The sequence below is a fragment of the Zootoca vivipara genome, chromosome 13 (assembly GCF_965207765.1).
Source record: "Zootoca vivipara chromosome 13, rZooViv2.hap1.1, whole genome shotgun sequence".
NCBI lineage: Eukaryota > Metazoa > Chordata > Lepidosauria > Squamata > Lacertidae > Zootoca > Zootoca vivipara.
The window spans coordinates 45,322,853-45,341,600 of NC_142596.1; the positions used below are offsets into that span (position 1 = coordinate 45,322,853).

At 47.9% G+C, this 18,748-nt stretch overlaps 1 protein-coding gene across 4 annotated transcripts in view; it reads left to right on the top strand.

Moving 5' to 3' along the window:
• Positions 1-18,748, top strand: part of MYH11 (myosin heavy chain 11) — an 88,216-nt gene that overhangs the window by 68,575 nt on the left and 893 nt on the right. For 2 of the 4 annotated variants that reach the window (XM_035132126.3, XM_088656940.1), the window contains 15 exons: positions 148-292; positions 1,879-2,085; positions 3,531-3,635; positions 3,728-3,880; positions 4,403-4,651; positions 5,229-5,441; positions 5,692-5,904; positions 6,861-7,022; positions 8,011-8,139; positions 9,346-9,434; positions 9,965-10,088; positions 12,330-12,538; positions 13,388-13,496; positions 14,320-14,492; positions 15,968-16,000. In XM_035132126.3, coding sequence (XP_034988017.1) covers positions 148-292; positions 1,879-2,085; positions 3,531-3,635; positions 3,728-3,880; positions 4,403-4,651; positions 5,229-5,441; positions 5,692-5,904; positions 6,861-7,022; positions 8,011-8,139; positions 9,346-9,434; positions 9,965-10,088; positions 12,330-12,538; positions 13,388-13,496; positions 14,320-14,492; positions 15,968-15,992 — 2,305 coding nt within the window. In that variant the 3' untranslated portion in view covers positions 15,993-16,000. The remainder of the gene's footprint in view (positions 1-147; positions 293-1,878; positions 2,086-3,530; positions 3,636-3,727; positions 3,881-4,402; positions 4,652-5,228; positions 5,442-5,691; positions 5,905-6,860; positions 7,023-8,010; positions 8,140-9,345; positions 9,435-9,964; positions 10,089-12,329; positions 12,539-13,387; positions 13,497-14,319; positions 14,493-15,967; positions 16,001-18,748) is intronic. The other 2 variants (XM_035132124.3, XM_035132125.3) reach the window with 1 other exon arrangement.

The window sequence follows — 18,748 nt, forward strand, 5'->3', positions numbered from 1 at the left end:
AATTTCCTGGAGTGCATTTGCAACCCTCCCAGCCTGGTGGCGACGGCAGAGCTGGCTGTATCCCCAAATAATGTGGTTTGGGATGGCAAAAGACGAACACAAGGACCCCCCCCCCAAAAAAAACCACGCCTGTGCTGTTGTTTTCAGAGCAAAGCGTGAGCAGGAGGTCACCATCTTGAAGAGAGCTCTGGATGAGGAGACCCGCACCCACGAGGCTCAGGTCCAGGAGATGAGGCAGAAGCACACGCAGGCTGTGGAAGAGCTCACGGAACAGCTGGAACAATTCAAACGGGTAACAAGCCAGCGGGCGAATAAACAAATGCCAGGGCATTGCTTTGGGGGGCGGCTGTGCCCTTTCAGAGCCAGAATTTGCGAACTGCTGGGACTCCTACGAATTCGGGGCCACCCAATGCAATGGAGGCCACACTCATGTTGTGCATTTCAAAGCACCCTTTTATTTTTTCCCCAAAATAATTTTTATTCATTTTGTGATAGACACACAATAAGCAACAACTAAAACAGACATACAAAAAAAGGAAAAAAAAACAACAAGAAAAAAACAAAAACAAAAAAACACATACCTATAAAACAACAATAATAATAAAAGCTATATTCTCATATCCTTTTTACTAAACATTGTCGTCTGGACTTCCCCTCCCCCCCTACTGATTTTCATTTCCCCCTCCTTCTTTAGCAATTTTTCCTCTATCATATTCAACCCCAATATCACTTTAAAGAAATCATATTTCAATCTTTTTCAATTATATTCCTCCTTTGCTCCTTCTGTCCACCCCTTCCATCCCCCACCTCCCCGCGGCTCCCACTGCCACCAGGAGTGCCGAGGTGTAGCAGGCAGGTAACGGTCCTTTTTCCAGTGACGTCTCACCCCCTTCCCCATCCCACACCACCCCCCAGCAATTTCTCTCTGTCAAAGCACCCTTTATACCAGAGTGGTTTAGCAATCAACCCTTCTTCCCATGGAACTCTGGGAATTGTAGTTCTGTGAAGGGTGTGGGCGTGTGTCTCCTAACAACTCTCAGCACCCGCAACAATCTAGGCATTCTGGGCGTAGTGTTTTAAATGCAGAAGTGGCCTGGATGTTGCAAAATTCAGGACAGGCAGAACGAATAGGCAGACATAAATCCTAAGCGTTTCTGGTCACAGGTTTGATAACAACATAATCTATGCATGCTTTAGTTTACCTTACACTGCACATTTTTGTCTCAGGTGTGAGAGTTAATGATATTGGATGTCAAATAGTAAAAAATAATAAAAAGCTGATGCTGATATAGTATTCCATACCCTTTCTGCACCATATAATCCCCAGGAAGGTTTGAACAATTTAAAACACAATACAGTCGTACCTTGGTTCTTGAACGGTATCCATTCTGGAAGTCTGTTCGACTTCTGAAAACGTTCGAAAACCAAGGCGTGGCTTCCGATTGGCTGCAGGAGCTTCCTGCACTCAAGCAGAAGCTGCGGAAGCCACGTCAGACATTCGGCTTCCAGAAAACGTTTGCAAACCAGAACACTTACTTCCGGGTTTGTGGTGTTTGGGAGCCAAAACGTTTGAGCCACAATGCCTTCCAGAACCAAGATACGACTGTATTTAAAACAAATCCTGGTCACAAGAATAGGGCGGGTCTTCAAAACATTAATAAAAATCATAGAATCATAGAATTGTAGCGTTTGAAGGGACCCCTGCAAGACTCCTGGCGCACTGACCCAGTGTGTCAAAGTTCAGATTAAAGAAGTGTGATCAAGTGGTGGTGAAATTGACGTATACAAGAGAACAATGGCCGCCACACTGCTGGAAGACTTGTCAACTCTGGGTCCCTTCTTGCGTACGTAAATGCCGAATGTCCTCTGTGCTTTCAGGCCAAAGCCAACCTGGACAAGACCAAGCAGACTCTGGAGAAGGACAATGCCGACCTGAGCAGCGAGGTCCGGTTGCTCAACCAGGCCAAGCAGGAGGTGGAGAACAAGAAGAAGAAGCTGGAAGTTCAGCTGCAGGAGCTGCAGTCCAAGTTTACAGACGGGGAGCGCGTCCGGACAGAGCTGAACGAAAAAGTCCACAAGCTGCAGGTAACGATGCAGTGACCCTTTTTCATTTCTGCAGTTTTTTTAAAAAATAAAAAAGGATGCAGGAGCCTAGCAAATTTATTATTATTACTAGCTGGCCTGGCAACGCCCTGTGTCACCCCTGTGATTCCCCCCACCCTGTCCCGATCCATGACGTATCCCGCCCCTCCTCCCTCCACCCCCTCGGCTCATCCCTGTGTTTCGGTAGGATACCCTTCCCTCCGTTGTCCCCAGGGAGTGTTGGCTCCTCCCCCGTATCTCCATACCTTGGCCCCCACCCTTGGGGAAGGAACTGTTAGGTTCTGGGTTCTATTTCCCAGCATGCACTTTTGTCTGAGCCCTCTGTTGTCCCTGGGGAGTGTTGGCCCCACCCCCCTATATCTCCATACATTGGCCCCTGCGCACACATCGTGAACATTTTTATATATTTAGATTAATTTTTTAAAAAAATAAGAACATGAGAAGCAGAAGTTATTATTGTTTAATTTTGTTTTTGGGGTTGTCATTTATTTGGGTGGGTATTGTATGATTTGGGCGTTGTGGGTTTTGTGGTGGGTTTTTTTGTTATTTATTTTGTTATTTGGATTTTCTAATTTTGGAGTAGGTGTTTTGAATGTAGGATGTGGTGTTGGGTTTTTTTTTATTGTGCTGTTTGCGATGTTTTATTTCTCTATTTGGGGTTGTCATTTAAATCGGCCGGGGGGGGGGGGATTGGCCACTGCAAATATCCGAGGACTTAAAATGGCCACCAGAGCCTTGCATGTGTCACAACACCCGCTAATTTAAAAAGCAAAAACCCCTTGCCGTGCCCCGAAATGCGTGTTAGGGGAAATGATGAATGACTGCCTAATGCTGCCAGGCGTCTATTAATGCAGCCGCCGGGAGGCGATGCCTAGTCTGTCGGCTTTGGCTTGGGCTAGTATTTAAATGCGAGCCGAGGCCTCCGCCCTGTGTCTCCATTCCTTGGCCTGTGGGTTGTCTGGTAATGGCCGCCTTGGTGGTTTCAGTTGCTCGGTTGATGATGTCATTATTTGGTGCCGCCCTTCAGAGATTCTGCTGGTGACAGAGCGCGATCTGCCTTTCTATTGGATGCTGCTGAAGTCTTCAGAGCGTCAGCTGGTGGTGTCTAATTTGCGCGCCACATTTTTTTGCGTTTAATCATTATTTTAGGTGTGAAAGGTGTGGTTTTTTGAAATAATTTTTACACCAGATCCCTCCCTGGTGGGCAAGGCACGCTTTGCCCTAATTTGATGCAATTCGGTTCAGCGGTTACGGAGAAAGGCTGCGACCTCTGTGCGCGCAATGCATACATTTATATATATATATATATAGAGAGAGAGAGAGAGAGAGAGAGAGAGAGATTATTATTATTATTAATTTCCTGTGAGAAGACTGCGGATTATGCTAATCCAAGCGCTGCTTTGTTTTGCTCTTCCTCTCCCTTCCAGGTGGAGGTTGAGAACGTGACGGGGCTGCTGAATGAAGCAGAGGGCAAGACCATCAAGCTGACGAAGGATGTGGCGACTCTGGGATCTCAGCTGCAGGACACTCAGGTAAGTACCACCGCACGCTGAACTGAGACTTTCAGGGAGGTTCTTGGGGAAGACTCACCAGCAAAAGCTTCTGCTTTCTTGCCGCCCCCCAGGAGCTGCTCCAGGAGGAAACCCGCCAGAAGCTCAACTTGTCTACAAAGCTTCGCCAGATGGAGGACGAAAAGAACAGCATCCAGGACCAGCTGGAGGAAGAGATGGAAGCGAAGCAGAACCTGGAGAGGCACATTTCAACGTTGACCGTGCAGGTTCTGACAATCACTGATAACTGCGACTGAATTTATCCACTTTGGGTGTTAAAAAGCAAAGCAGAACCCCTTTGGTTTCTTACCATGCACACCCGCTGTGAGGCAGGCTGTTTAAAATTCCCATTTTCCAGACTGAAATATTGTGGCTCACTGCCCAGAAAACCCAAGGCAAGGTTGGGCTCACATTCACGTTGCCCACTGCCTAACCTCTAGGTACGCCCCTGATGACAACTCCCAGGATCCATGACTTTTATCATGCTCTCAGGGATAATGGTGATCAGGGATGATGGGAATTGTAGTCCAACAACTTCTGGAGAGCCACAGCTTCCCCATCTTTGTTAGAAACCCCAAACAAAGGGCCACTAGGAGGGAGCTGGATGGGTACATGGACCCATCTCTACATTCCCACAATACTGTTGGATCAGCTGATTACGCACCTTCATGGGGAAGGTGCTTGCACCTGCGTTGGTTGGGGCGCTGGGTGTCACAAGGGCTTACCTTTCTCTGAACCCCAAACTGCAGCTCTCCGACTCCAAGCGGAAGCTCCAGGAGTACGTCAGCACCATCGAGGGCATGGAGGAAGGGAAGAAGAAGCTGCAGAAGGAAATCGAAGGCCTGACGCAGCAGTTCGAGGAGAAAGCAGCTTCCTACGACAAACTGGAAAAAACGAAGAACCGGCTTCAGCAGGAGCTGGATGACCTGGTGGTCGACTTGGACAACCAGCGCCAGATGGTCTCCAACTTGGAGAAGAAGCAGAAGAAGTTCGACCAGGCAAGAGTCCAGTTCCCTGCATGCTCTCTTTCTACGTTGTCTACTGTGCCAAGCGTGACCAAAACATTAAAAGGATTGGGTTGCCATTGGAGTGCCCCTTATCCAGCAATAACCTTCTCCACGGCAAAATCCCTCCCATATTGTTCACTCACAAACGGGTCCTGTTTAGGAAAGGGACCCCTGCAATGTTAATTAAATGCTTCCTCCTCGCAGCTTTTGTTTCCTTTATTGCTTACTGAGGTTTTGCACAGCACTTACTATAGTGCTATCTTAGCCAGCAATGCCTGTTCCCAAGACAACAAACCCTTCCATGTTATTCACTTAACAAGTATGTCCTGTTTAGGAAATCCCCCCCCCCTCTGCAATGTTAATTAAATGCTTCCTCCTTGCAGCTTTCCTTTATTGCTTCCTGTCCAGTGCAGCTTGGGCTTTGATGATGATTTCCTTCTTTATATTACCCCTTAAGCAGTCAGCTTCTCTGAGCTGTTTTGCTGTTGGAAACCCCTCTTGCCACTGATTCGAAGCAATGGCCTTCTTGCTGAGACCCAAAGCTCACCAGCATCTTGTTCATTGGCAGATGCTAGCAGAGGAGAAGACCATCTCTTCCAAATATGCCGAAGAAAGAGACCGCGCAGAGGCTGAAGCTCGGGAGAAGGAGACGAAGGCTCTGTCTCTCTCCCGGGCTCTGGAGGAGGCCCTGGAAGCAAAGGATGAACTTGAGCGAACCAACAAGCTGTTGAAAGCAGAGATGGAAGATCTCGTGAGCTCCAAAGATGACGTCGGCAAGAACGTAAGTTCCCTCGAAGGGTCTCCTGATCTGCCTGAAACGTTTACATGCATCTTGTAAAAACACACGTGCGTACGGTATATTTGCCAGTTGATTATCAGATTGCAGTGACTTTACTTTCCAAGTGAGCCCAGCAATCGCATTTCCAGGTTTTGCTTTTGCCTTATTTATTAATTCAACGCTGGTGATTTCCCCCCCCCCTTCGATCCTCTCTCGTCACTCGGGCTGCCTTTTTGTCTCCCGCTCCGAACAGGTCCATGACCTGGAGAAATCCAAACGGGCCTTGGAGCAGCAGGTGGAAGAGATGAAGACCCAGTTGGAGGAGCTGGAAGACGAGCTCCAGGCGACGGAGGACGCAAAGCTGAGGCTGGAGGTGAACATGCAGGCACTGAAAGGACAGTTCGAAAGAGACCTGCAAGCCAGGGATGAGCAGAACGAAGAGAAGAGGAGGCAGCTGCAGAAGCAGGTATGAGCTTCCATTTTACCTCCTATCTTCTCGTAGCCGCAGAGAGTAAGGAGACTTTCCCCCACAGGGCCAGGGGTGTTCTAGAACAGCCTTCCCCCAACCTGGTCCCCTCCAGCTGTTTTGGACCAGAGCTGGAGGGCACCAGCTTGAGGAAGACCAGCATAGAATCTCGGCGTTGGGCTATCCAATACCTAAGCACACCTCCTCCAGTTGATGGCAGGAAGATATCCGAACACGAATGGCTTCTGATAGCTATTGAGCAGAACTCAATATGGAAGTGTTTGTGGACAGAGGAGGACAACATAGTTTTGCGGCATGGATTTAACCAGCAAAACGAACAGGTGGCTGCAGTTTTGCAGCTCCTGTGAACTGCTTTTTAAAAAAAATGGTTTTCATCCAAGCTCAGCATTATAAAAGCCACTTAAATATTAAGATATTTGGGCCCTGTCTGTGCTTGTTTCCTCTTCCCTCCCCATACTTGTTTCCTTTTGTGCCATCTCCTTTTTCGGATGTAAACCTGAGGGCAAGTACCATGTTATTTTCTCTTGATCTGTAAACTGTTTTTGAGCTTTTCCAGCAAAAGAGCATGTTATAAATGCTTTGAAAGAATGAACGAACAAACTTAGCTGGACAGCAACTCCAACCCAAAGGCCTTTTGGGGAAACCGAATCGCTCACAACCGCCTGTCCCTTGTCCAGCTCTTAAATAAATAGATATTCCCCAAAAGTAGTCAAAGAATAGGACCTTGTCAAAGACTGCCCTGCTTCCCCCCCCCCCAGCGTGTTTACCGTTTGAGGAAGCGCTGCGAGCCTTCCACACATTTAGCCGCGAGTCACCGAGCAATGCCTTTCACAGAATCGTAGAACTGCAGAGTTGGAAGGGACCCCGAGGGTCATCTAGCCCAACCCGCTGCGCACGTCTGAAACTTTCCCAATTGCTTCCCTGCTGCTACTTAGCTCCACGAGATGGAAGTGGAACTGGAAGACGAGCGCAAGCAACGGGGCTTGGCCGCCGCCGCCAAGAAAAAACTGGAGGTGGACATCAAGGACACGGAGGGCCAGCTGGACTTTGCCAACAAGTCCCGGGACGAAGCCATCAAGCAGCTGCGGAAGCTCCAGGTCAGGGCACCCCACTTGCTTTCTTCACCCAGGAGGGTTGGGCATCTTCCAGGGGCCCAAAGGACAAGAGCCTCCTAGATCCACTGGAGTGAGGAGGGAGAGATTCTCTGAGGTGGGGGGGGGCGGGCGGCTGGAGGGTGTCTTGCCCAAGGGCCCTCCAAACCTAGTGAGATGGGGGAGAAATTCAGTTCGGTTCGCCTTTAAAATCGAGCCTGTCTAATTCTTGCTTTCTGAAATGATGCATGGACTGAAACACAGCCACCCTTTGAAATTCTCATTTCACCAAAAAAATTTTGCAATGCAGTTCTTCAGCCAAGTAATTAATGTGTGCCACAAATGCATGTGCTAGGATGAAGTGTGCATCAAAATGCACATATTAGTAGAAATAATACACAGTCGTTCCTTGGAAGTCGAACGGAATCCGTTCCGGAAGTCCGTTTGACTTCCAAAACGTTTGGAAACCAAAGCGCGGCTTCTGGTAGCAATCAGAAGCCACGCCGGACGCTCAGCTTCCAAAAACCATTCAAAAACCGGAACACTCACTTCTGGGTTTCAACCGTTTGGGAGCTGATTTGTTCAAGAGTCAAGGCGTTCAGGATCCGAGGTACGACTGTGCTAAAAAAGTGTTATATTAGACCCCTTTGCAAAAAAATGTGTAGATCTGGAGGGGAAATAGCACACAAATGCATATTTTAAAAGAAATCGTATCCAAAATGCTGAATTCTCATGAGGACTTTTTAAAAAATTGCACATTTCTGCAGAAATTGAGGGAACTGGATAGATCGGTGTGATCCCTATTAACACCGCACATCCCTTTATAAACCATTATCATGCCCCACCTCCCACGCCCTCGTCACCTTTTTCTTAAACTTCAGACACTCTTCTTTGACCCTTGAAACATCCCATCAGGTGGAGGGCGATGCGGAGAAAGATTTGAACCTGAATGCAGATGAGGCTCCATCCTAACTCAGTGTCTCTTCTCACCCAGGCTCAGATGAAGGACTTCCAGCGTGAACTGGACGATGCCCGGGCTGCCCGGGAAGAAGTCTTTGCAACAGCCCGAGAAAACGAGAAGAAAGCCAAAAATCTGGAGGCTGAGCTGATGCAGGTTCAAGAGGTAAATTGGAGAATCTGGATCCCGGCTAGCCCTCGGGGGACGGCGTAGCTCAGCGTCTGCCCGAGGGCTACAGTTAAGGGTATACTCTCAAAACATGGGGTGTATCCAGTGTAGCGCTGCTAAGTTAAAGGCCCTTTAACCTTGCACTTGCGGAAGGTTGTTGCACAAGGGAAAACACAAGTGCCTTACCGAAAGGTTGTGCAACAAATTGCACAACAGGAACCAGCAGACTTCCACTAACACAACTGTTGCGCTGGATCTCTTTGTTGCACACGTTTAAGCACTGCCATCCACTAGTAGACGGGCCCTTGAGCTAGTGGGCAGAGAACATTCGATGCGGCTCAAGGAACTGTGTTTCATGCGTTCAGCCAGAGTTCACCACATTAAAAAAAACAAACCCAAATTATGAGGTCAACCAATTGTTACCATAGCTGCCAGGTTTTCCCTTTTCTCACGAGGAAGCCTATTCAGCATAAGGGAAAATCCCTTTAAAAAAGGGATAACTTGGCAGCTATGATTGTTACACGTGTGACCTCTCCTGCTCTAAGGAACAGGGGAGCACTTGTTCAGCCAGGGAATTTGTGACCTGTACCAAGATAAAAAGCCACTCCTGGTTTCTGTCCCCCGCCAAGTGTTCTTTCAGCAACCTAATCTGAGATGGAAGGGACACGGGTGGCTCTGTGGTCTAAACCACAGAGCCTAGGGCTTGCTGATCAGAAGGTCGGCGGTTTGAATCCCCGCGACGTGGTGAGCTCCTGTTGCTCGGTCCCAGCTCCTGCCAACCTAGCAGTTTGAAAACACGTCAAAGCGCAAGTAGATAAATAGGTACCACTCCGGTGGGAAAGTAAATGGCATTTCTGTGTGCCGCTCTGGTTCGCCAGAAGCGGCTTAGTCTTGCTGGCCACATGACCCGGAAGCTGTACGCCGGCTCCCTCAACCAATAAAGCGAGATGAGTGCTGCAACCCCAGAGTCGTCCGCGACTGGACCTAATGGTCAGGGGTCCCTTTACCCTTTAATCTAAGATGGGTAGAACTTATTTTAGTTCTTGCTATTGCTAGTTGCTATTTGCAAGTTGGAAACTCTTGCCGATCTACTGCAAATCTCCCAGAGGTATATGAGTAGATCTAACTTCCACCCAGCCTTGGATCTGGAGTAGCCATGTTTGCTTTGTCGAGTGAGGGGCTCAATTTTGCCTCCTTTGGCAGGATTTGGCAGCTGCGGAACGGGCACGGAAACAAGCTGAGCAGGAGAAGGACGATCTGGCTGAAGAGCTGGCAAGTTCTGCTTCTGGGAGGTAAGAGTTCCCAGCCGGGATTCGGAGGCTACTAGAACTGCGTGCCTAATTCCACTCACTGCTGCCATTTTGTCCAAACAAGAAGTATAAACAGGTGCCTTACACAGTACCCTCTCCAGCATTGGGCCACCCTCCATCAGGATATCAGTTGTTCACTCTGAATCCCTTCCCCTTCCGCAGCAAGAAGTGCACCAATGACCAGCTCTCCCTCCCCTGTGCTTCCGTTGTTCCTTAACCCTTTCAGTTCGAGGGGAGGGAAGGAATTCCCTGCCGCTCTCGAATGAAGAGTCTCCCAAACGCTCCCTCCCTCCTGGTTGCCTAGCTACTATCTCAAAGCTGTCCAACTCTTCCCCCAACTGTGCTGCCTGCCTCTGAATCGGCTGCTGGGAACGTTGAAGGAAGGGGGGCAAATTCTCCAATTCTTCCTCTGTTAGAGGCTGCTCTGTCTGTGTCTGCATTCCCCTATCTTCGGAGTCAGAGCTGTCTCTGGCGTCCGATTCTGACCAGCCCTTGACACGGTATGATTGTAGGACCAGCCTCCAGGATGATAAGCGGCGCCTTGAAGCAAGGATCTCCCAGCTGGAGGAGGAGCTGGAAGAGGAGCAGAGCAACATGGAAGCTATGAGCGACCGCTTCCGCAAGGCTGTCCAGCAGGTACGTTGCAGGCACCTTGATTTCTGTAAGGAGGATGGGAGTTGCAAAAAAAGTAAAGCAAAAACTAGCAATAATTTCGCTTGCTATTCGCAGCTCCTTCAAATGACAAATAGAAGAGATTCCCCACTCAGCAACTTCCTAAACCAAAATGCAGCTATCCTTCAAAATCCACGCTTCTCCCCAATTTTTTGCAATGCGTTTCTCAAACCAAAAGCATGCACACTATAATAAAGCCCATAGGAAAGCATGCACAAATATGTGCGGATCGGTGAAAAAAAGTACCCAAAAAAGTCTTAAAACAAATGTCTATAGATTATATATTAATTTGTGAACCGCTTCCTGTGAAGCCTCTCAAAAGTGATTTCACATCTCAATAAAAAACATACATATGAATATTGCAAACATATAGACAGTTAAAATGATTATGTAGATCATGGATAGGCAAACTAAGGCCCAGGGGCCGGATCCGGCCCAACTGCCTTCTAAATCTGACCTGCAGATGGTCCGGGAATCAGCATGTTTTTACATGAGTAGAATGTGTGCTTTTATTTAAAATGCACCTCTGGGTTATTTGTGGGGCATGGGAATTCGTTCATTTGTTTTCCCCTTTTCAAAATATCGTCCGGCCCCCCACAAGGTCCGAGGGACAGTGGAACAGCCCCCTGCTGAAAAAGTTTGCTGACCCCCGATGTAGATAAAACCTAGTTCAAATCCAATACAGGCATACCCTGTTTTATTCCGCTTGGCTTTATTGCACCCCACAGATACTGCTCCTTGTGAGGACATGGGTGCAGCTGCAGGCAGCATGGCCACTTCCAGGGGAAAGTAGCCCTCCACTGCCATCCTGCTTCTGGCCACAGAAGCGGAGCGGGCTGTGTTGGAGTTGGGTTCCCCCCCCCTCCTGCCCCTGCAGCCAAGGGGGGCCTGGGTTAACAGGCTTTAGTATAGCGCAAACTTTGATTATGCACAGGGAAAGCAAAAGAATTATGTTACTCGGTTTATTGCATTGTTTGCTTTATTGCAGCGGTCTGGAACCGAACCCACAGTGATCTCCCAGGGGATGCCTGTACACGCACTAGCTGGGGTTAATGATATAAGGGAGGCCCCCTGAAGATTTGTAAGCCTTTTGGTGTGTGCACTTATCCAAACGCATGCAGTTTTGCTCCCTTGCTTGCAAAAGCAGGTGTGTTTGGAGAAATGCACGCAAAGATTGCTAAGAAATTTCATGCGGCCTCTTATGAAAAAAAGAGAAAGCAATCTGATTTTGGAAATGGAGCAAAAGATTGGGAAAATGGGAAACCGAGTTCTCACCTGCACTATACATTTAAAGCTGAATCATACTACTTTAAAGCAGCCATGGTTTCCCCTCTAAGAATCCTGGGAGATGTAGTTTTTTGAAGGGTGCCGAGAGTTGTTAGGAGTCCCCTTTATTCTCATCACAGAGTTACGGTTCTCAGACCCTACGCCAAAGGATAAATGGACATAAATCTGACATCAGGAACAACAAGACAGAGAAACCAGTAGGAGAACACTTCAATCTCCCAGAACATTCTATACAAGATCTCAAAGCAGCTGTTTTATTACAGAAAAATTTCAGGAACAGACTGGAAAGAGAAGTTGCTGAATTGGAACTCATTACCAAGCTTAAAACCATGGAGCCACCTGGGATGAACAAAGACATTGGATTCTTATCTCATTATGCATGATCAAGCTTTCTTTAGCGCCTCAGCCCTTGCTTTTCCCCCGCAGGACCAATTGCAGTCATCAGCAGTCGTTAACAGCCATCTACAGGTTTACCACTCCCATCAGCCCATCACCCATTCCCACCACCCCCCTGTATATACATAAGGGTCTGACTTCTGTTTCAAGAGTATCTGAGGAAGTGTGCATGCACACGAAAGCTCATACCAAAATAAAAACTTTGTTGGTCTTTAAGGTGCTACTGAAAGAATTTTTTTATTTTTGCTTTGACTCAGACCAACACGGCTACCTACCTGTAACTTTTCCCTGGGAAGTTTGGGAACTGTAGCTCTGGGAGCGTCTCCTAGTGGCTCTCAGCACCCTTAACAAACTACAGTTCCCAGGGTTCTTTGATGGCTGCTTAAAGTGGCGTGATACTGCTTCAAATGTTTAGTGCAGACGGGGCCAGAGAGCAACTGAACAGGACAGGGTTGGCCATCCCTAATCGGACTTGTTTTCCCCGCCCCACTTTGATTGATCTGTCCCTTCGATTGGTTCCAGTCAGAACAGCTGAACAACGAGCTGACCTCCGAGCGCACCGCAGCGCAGAAGAACGAAAGCGCCCGGCAGCAGCTGGAGAGGCAGAACAAGGAGCTGAAGTCCAAACTGCAGGAGATGGAGGGAGCCGTCAAATCCAAGTTCAAGGCCACGATCACAGCCCTGGAAGCCAAGATTGGGCAGCTGGAAGAACAGCTGGAACAGGAATCCAGGTACTGGCAGCTGGGGGTATCCACATGCTTCTGCGTCCCAAATCCCGCCCTAGAGCGTATGCTCAAAAGTAATAGGCTCAGCCACATACTGGAGAATACAGGTTTCCGGGCTGAGGATTTTGATTTGGACACAAGCAGTTGAGGTTCGTTGGACTCCAACTCCCATCAGCCCCAGCCAGCTTGGCCCAATAGTCCAGGACGAGGGGAGTTGTAGTCTTAGGTACAACTAAGCTCCCCCTTCCCCATTGTAGAGGGACAAAAGTTCCCAGCAGGAAGTTGCTGAAAGGAGCGGTGCGTGCTGGAATTGGACGTAAATATGTCATAATCTGTTATTGCTCAGGAGGTGTGCTTGTGAATGTCTGCATGAAATTGAAAAGAAACAGTTCTATGCAAATATAAGCAGCGTGCTTTTAAACAACACGAACTTCTGGGAAATACTTTTGAACGATTTTATAAATATATCCGAAAAGGTTAAAAAAGAAATTCTTTGTGCATTACCATATATGTGTGTGCACATATACATAAACAAACTTTGTGGGTTTTTTTCACCATTTATTATTATTTTTATTTTTAAAAAATATTCCTGCAGGAGTGCAAATTGTGGTGTGCCTTTCCCCCTTTCCTTTTAGACATCATTGGGAGGGCTCATTTGCAGAATCAGTTACCGATATTCCGCAGTCCAAGCTGAAATCCAAAGCAATTTCATCCCTTAGGGAAGCTGAAAAGATTTTAACAGAGAACTGCATTTTCTGCCCTTGAATCCTGCTCAGTTCCCCTCTTCCCAGCCACAACTTTCCTCCATGGGGACTAGTACCTTTAACCTTCCCGTTCAATTCCGTTGCTCCACAGAGAAAAGCAAACAGCAGCAAAGACCCTCCGCCAGAAAGACAAGAAGCTCAAGGAAGTCCTGCTGCAGGTTGAGGATGAAAGGAAGCAAGCAGAACAGTACAAAGACCAGGTGTGTTGATGGCATGGGCTAGCTGAGAAGCCAAACTAGAAGGCAGTGTGGGAAGAGGGCTTGGTTTGAAGGATTTGCTGGAAAGTTGAAAGGGAACAATACCACATTTTTGCGGATCTAATGCGCCATCATGCACATCTCAATTTATTTATTTATTTTGAAAATTTAGTTTTTCAGGCTTTAAAATTTTACAATCAATTATCCAACAACCACTATAAAAACAAGATTCCAAGGAATCTCCTGAACTTCCCTCCTCCCCTTTGTGGGTCCTTATAAATTAACCTTTCCCTCCTGCATCTTTTATATTAATCCAAGCGCATCTCAATTTTCTAAACCCTGAAACCAAAAAACAGTATTTTCTGGCGAGTGTAAATGCGCCCTAATTTTCATGACGTAATTTGTCCCAAAAAAGGTGCACATTACATTACAGTAAATATGGTGATGATGATAATGTTATTATTTGTACCCTACCCATCTGACTGTGTGGCCCCAGCCACTTTGGGCAGCTTCCAGCAGAATATAAAAAAACACGGTAAAAGACCAACCCTTAAAAACTTCCTGATACAAGGCTGCTTTCAGATGTCTTCTGAAAGTCATATAGTTGTTTATCTGTTTGACATCTGACGGGAGGGCATTCCACAAGGCGGGCGCCACCACCAAGAAGGCCCTCTGCCTGGTTCCCTGTAACCTCACACTCCCGATAGGGGTGGAGATGCTTCTTCAGGTAAATAGGGCTTCAGGTACACAGGAAAGCTTGAGCAGCCAAAAGGCTGGCTGGGGGCGCCACCAACTCTGGGCTCCTTGCCTTTCCGTCTTCCTTTAGGCCGACAAGGCCAGCTCTCGCGTCAAGCAGCTGAAAAGGCAGCTGGAGGAGGCAGAGGAGGAGTCCCAGCGCATCAATGCAAACCGCAGGAAGCTGCAGCGGGAGCTGGACGAAGCCACCGAGAGCAACGAGGCCATGGGGCGGGAGGTGACCGCCTTGAAGAGCAAACTCAGGTGAGTGCTCTCTCCGCCACAACCTCCTCCCGTTTGCGGTAGAGCCATAGAGCAAAAGGTTGCCCATGTGGGAACGTGGCCCTCTGCCCGAAAAAGGTCCTTCCTCTCTGATGGGTGTCGACTCTGGTGTATGAAGTGGAATCGCCCACTTAAGAGTTCACCAACTCTCATTTGTGTGTTCTGTTCCCTGCCCACAGATGGAGCTTGGCACGTATGAGAGAGCTGGTCTGTAAGGCTCAGTTAGGATGCCATCGCTGTCACAGCCTGCGGCTCCTCTCTGCCCTGGCTGTGGGAGGGGATGGGGGTCATTTATGAAGGGCCATAGCTCAAGGGTCAGGCCTGTTTTGCACACAAAAAGTCATAGGTTCAGTCCTGAGCATCTTCAGCCAAGGCTGCGAAAAACATAAACCTGTGAGCTTGGTGAGCCTCTGCAAACCAGTCGTCTGATTCGGTAGAAGGCAGCGTCCTAGGGCCCCAGCTACCTTCTTCCTCTCCGCTGCCTGTTTTCTCTTGCATTTAGCGAGGAGAAATCCGATTCTATGTACATTCAAAGCTGAATCTACCCAGTCCGCATTTTCTGAAGCAGCATGCAAACCGAAACACAGCTAGCCTTCAAAATTTGCACGTATCCCAATTTTTGCAATGCAACATTTACCCCAAATGCATCTATTAGGGGGAAGCGTGCGTAAAAACGGAAGATATCAGGGGAAATGTATTATATTAAACTTGTCAAAATTTCATATTTAAAATGCGTTTCTTAGGAGAAATTTGCGCTTGAACGCTGATGAGTTTTCACGAGGGTTGTTTTTTTTAATGGAAATTGCTGCAAAATGTGCAGCACCGAGTTTAAGATCGGAGAAAAATGAGAAAGTGGGAGAACCAAAATGGGTAGATCCTTCCCCCCTCCTGCAATTAAAAGAGCAGCACACAAACACACACAGAGAAAGGTTTACCCTCTAGCACTGGGATGGAGAAACCTTTTCCAGGCAGCAGGCTAGACCCTTAAGCTCTCCCAGCAAGTCACTTTAATGTGGCTGCGGGACCAGCCCCTGCCAATCCCCTTGACTCCAGGTGAACTTCTTCTCCATAGTAGCCTCGCTTGAGCTTAGGCCTTGGTGCAAAGGAAGATCTCGGCTGCTCTGAGCGGGGCTCAGAGGTTAGCACCGATCAGCTGGGCTCAATATCAGCAGGGATTAGCTCCACACAGGAGCAAATTCCCATTTAAATGGCCCCGTATAGAAACCCCACTTTCCAAGGACAAACTGGGAGTGCCTTTTAAGACCCCTGCTTGCTCCTTTGCACCTGTCTCGGCCTGTGGACCAGAGGCTCCCGACTGCAGTTCCGGCAGAGCATAAACAGTGTGATTTTTTAAAAAAAACCAAAACCAATAAATGACTTGAAAGTAACCCTTCCTGCAAACAGATGTTGAGTGTCTCCTTCAGCTAACTGCTTGAGATGCCTTATCTCTCTTTCAGAGGGAACCCAGAACCTTCGCAGTGACTGAGCAGGTACCATGCCTTCATCTTTGCAGTCCCCTTGTGTTTTGTAAAAAAAAAAAAAATCAAACCAAACCAAATCAAATCCCAGTCCCCCACCCTCTTTTCTTTTTGTCCTGAATAAAACCCATGTGAGATTTCTGCAAACTCTGAAGGCTTGGATATCTAGATGTCAATGTCTTGTAGCAAAAGAGACAAATATTACAGATTTTTGCTTTGTTGCCTGCCTGCCTCCCTCCTTTCGTTAACATCTGCAGATCTGTGCTCCGTTTCACAAAATGCTAGAGTTTGGCATAGCCTTCCTTCCCTACTTTCTCCTCTCTGACAATCACGTTTAATCCTCGCTGCCTTTGCAAAACCGCATGCACCAGCCGTCTGCCGGGTGTGAGCAGAATGGCGCACTGCATTCCAGGCAATAGTCATGTACAGGTGAAACTCGGAAAATTAGAACATTGTTGAAAAGTGCATATATTTCAGTAATGCAACTTATTATTTTTTATTACATTTTTAATTTTTACAAATGCTTTCTTTCGGAAATTCCACAGTAATAAAACAAATAGTTACAATAATACAAAAATAAACAAAAATAAGCATCGCTATTACATTTCATTAATTACATTCCATTTATAATTGACCTAAAGGTAAAGGTAAAGGGACCCCTGACCATTTGGTCCAGTCGTGACCGACTCTGGGGTTGCGGCGCTCATCTCGCGTTATTGGCCAAGGGAGCCGGCGTACAGCTTCCAGGTCATGTGGCCAGCATGACAAAGCCGCTTCTGGCGAACCAGAGCAGCACACGGAAACACCGTTTACCTTCCTGCTTGGAGCAGTACCTATTTATCTACTTGCACTTTGACGTGCTTTCAAACTGCTAGGTTGGCAGGAGCTGGGACCGAGCAACGGGAGCTCACCCCGTCGCGGGGATTCGAACCGCCGACCTTCTGATCGGCAAGCCCTAGGCTCTGTGGTTTACCCCACAGAGCCACCCGTGTCCCTCTATAATTGACCTGCCTAACGGCAAATAATTACAATTACAACAAATAATGGCTTGACATATCTTGCTTTGCATGTCATGCATCTATCTCATATATTGGTTTCACTTTTTAAGTTGCATTACTGAAATAAATGCACTTTTCAACGATAAGTCTAATTTTCTGAGTTTCACCTGTATCACGATGCCAGAGTATCCTGCCTCTGGGCTGCTTTTCTGTAGGAATTTGGTTGCCCGAGAATTCGGGGGTGCAGTACAGTTAACTGACCACCGTGTGTGCATTCGCTTGGCACCAAAACAAAATGCACTGTCCCGCCTTCAAGGCCAGAAACTCGCCGCTGAGTTTTGTGTCACCTGCACCCTTTCTGCACAGAAAACGGCGAAGCACTGAGCTAGGGATATGCACACCCCCAACCCACAGCTAGGGACCGTCTTAGCAGTATTGATCCGCTCAATTGCTCAATATTGGAACTTGCTCAGGTGTGCTGAGCGCCTTCTGATGCCAGTCATTGACGGACAGCCCGGGAAAACCACTTGCCCCAAGCGGCTGCTCCGCTTGCATTCTGTAATATTTGCAGAGGTTCTCTTTTTGCAAGGAAACAAATTGTGCTTTGCTGGGCTGTTGCTACACAGATTCTGGTCCCCGTCCTCTTCCCGATAGGCACAGGGGTGTGGACATAACCATTCATTCACACCCATGCCGCCCTTCCTGTATATCTTGCAGGGCTGGGGCAAAATGTAACCAAAATGACCAGGGCATTGGAAAACTTGCCCCAACCTAAGAACAGGCTATGTAATATTTGGAGTTCTGTAGGGTTGTGGTTTTTGTTTTGCAGTGGGGAGAGGTTGACAAAGGGGTGACTCAGTTTTAAAGAATGAGGAATATCTAGGAGAAAGCAGATAAAAGAGCAATGCTAGAACAGTGTGGGTCAGCTAAATTAAACTGGCTTGCGGTAGATTCACATAACACGTAATGAATTTATGGAACTGTCTGCTGCAAGATGGCAGAATTGAAAGGGGGGGTCCTTTCCAAGCCCCTGCAATGCAGGAATCTTAACTAAAGCACTCATGACAAATGGCCGTCCAACCACTGTTGGGGGCAGCTTTGTTTTGAAGCTGAGAAAGGTTAGACCAGGCACCCCCAAACTTCGGCCCTCCAGATGTTTTGGACTACAATTCCCATCATCCCTGACCACTGGTCCTGTTAGCTAGGGATCATGGGAATTTGTAAGCCAAAACACCTGGAGGGCCGCAGTTTGGGGATGCCTGGGTTAGACGAGCCTCTGGAGTCAGAGGAGGTGGTCTGCCATCAGAAAGCGAAGGTATAGTCTTGCCTTCAGCCCCACCCCACCCCCACCCCGTTCTCAGCTTCGCTTATTCATCTGGCATCATCACTCCAGGCAGAAGGTTGCTAGACCTCATGGTCTTTTATAACGTTCTTTACCTGCATCACTTGTAGCTCCAGCCCACCCCTCTATGTCAGAATAAAAGATGAGCACGTAGTCCCACACCTAATCCAAGAATGATGCTTTTTAATCCTCTTTGCAGCCAACCAACTAACCATCCACACACCCCGCCACGGGAGCAGACCTACCTAGTCGGTAGAGCTGCCTTGCTAACTATAGCCTGCTAAAAGCAGGGGTTGCCAACCTTTTGGGGTGCATTTGCAAACCGCGGGGGGGGGGGACACACCATCACAGACTGCCGCTTTCAAACATCAATAAAGCAGGGGGGGGCGAGGGAGGGCTTCCTTGCAGACATGTTGTTCG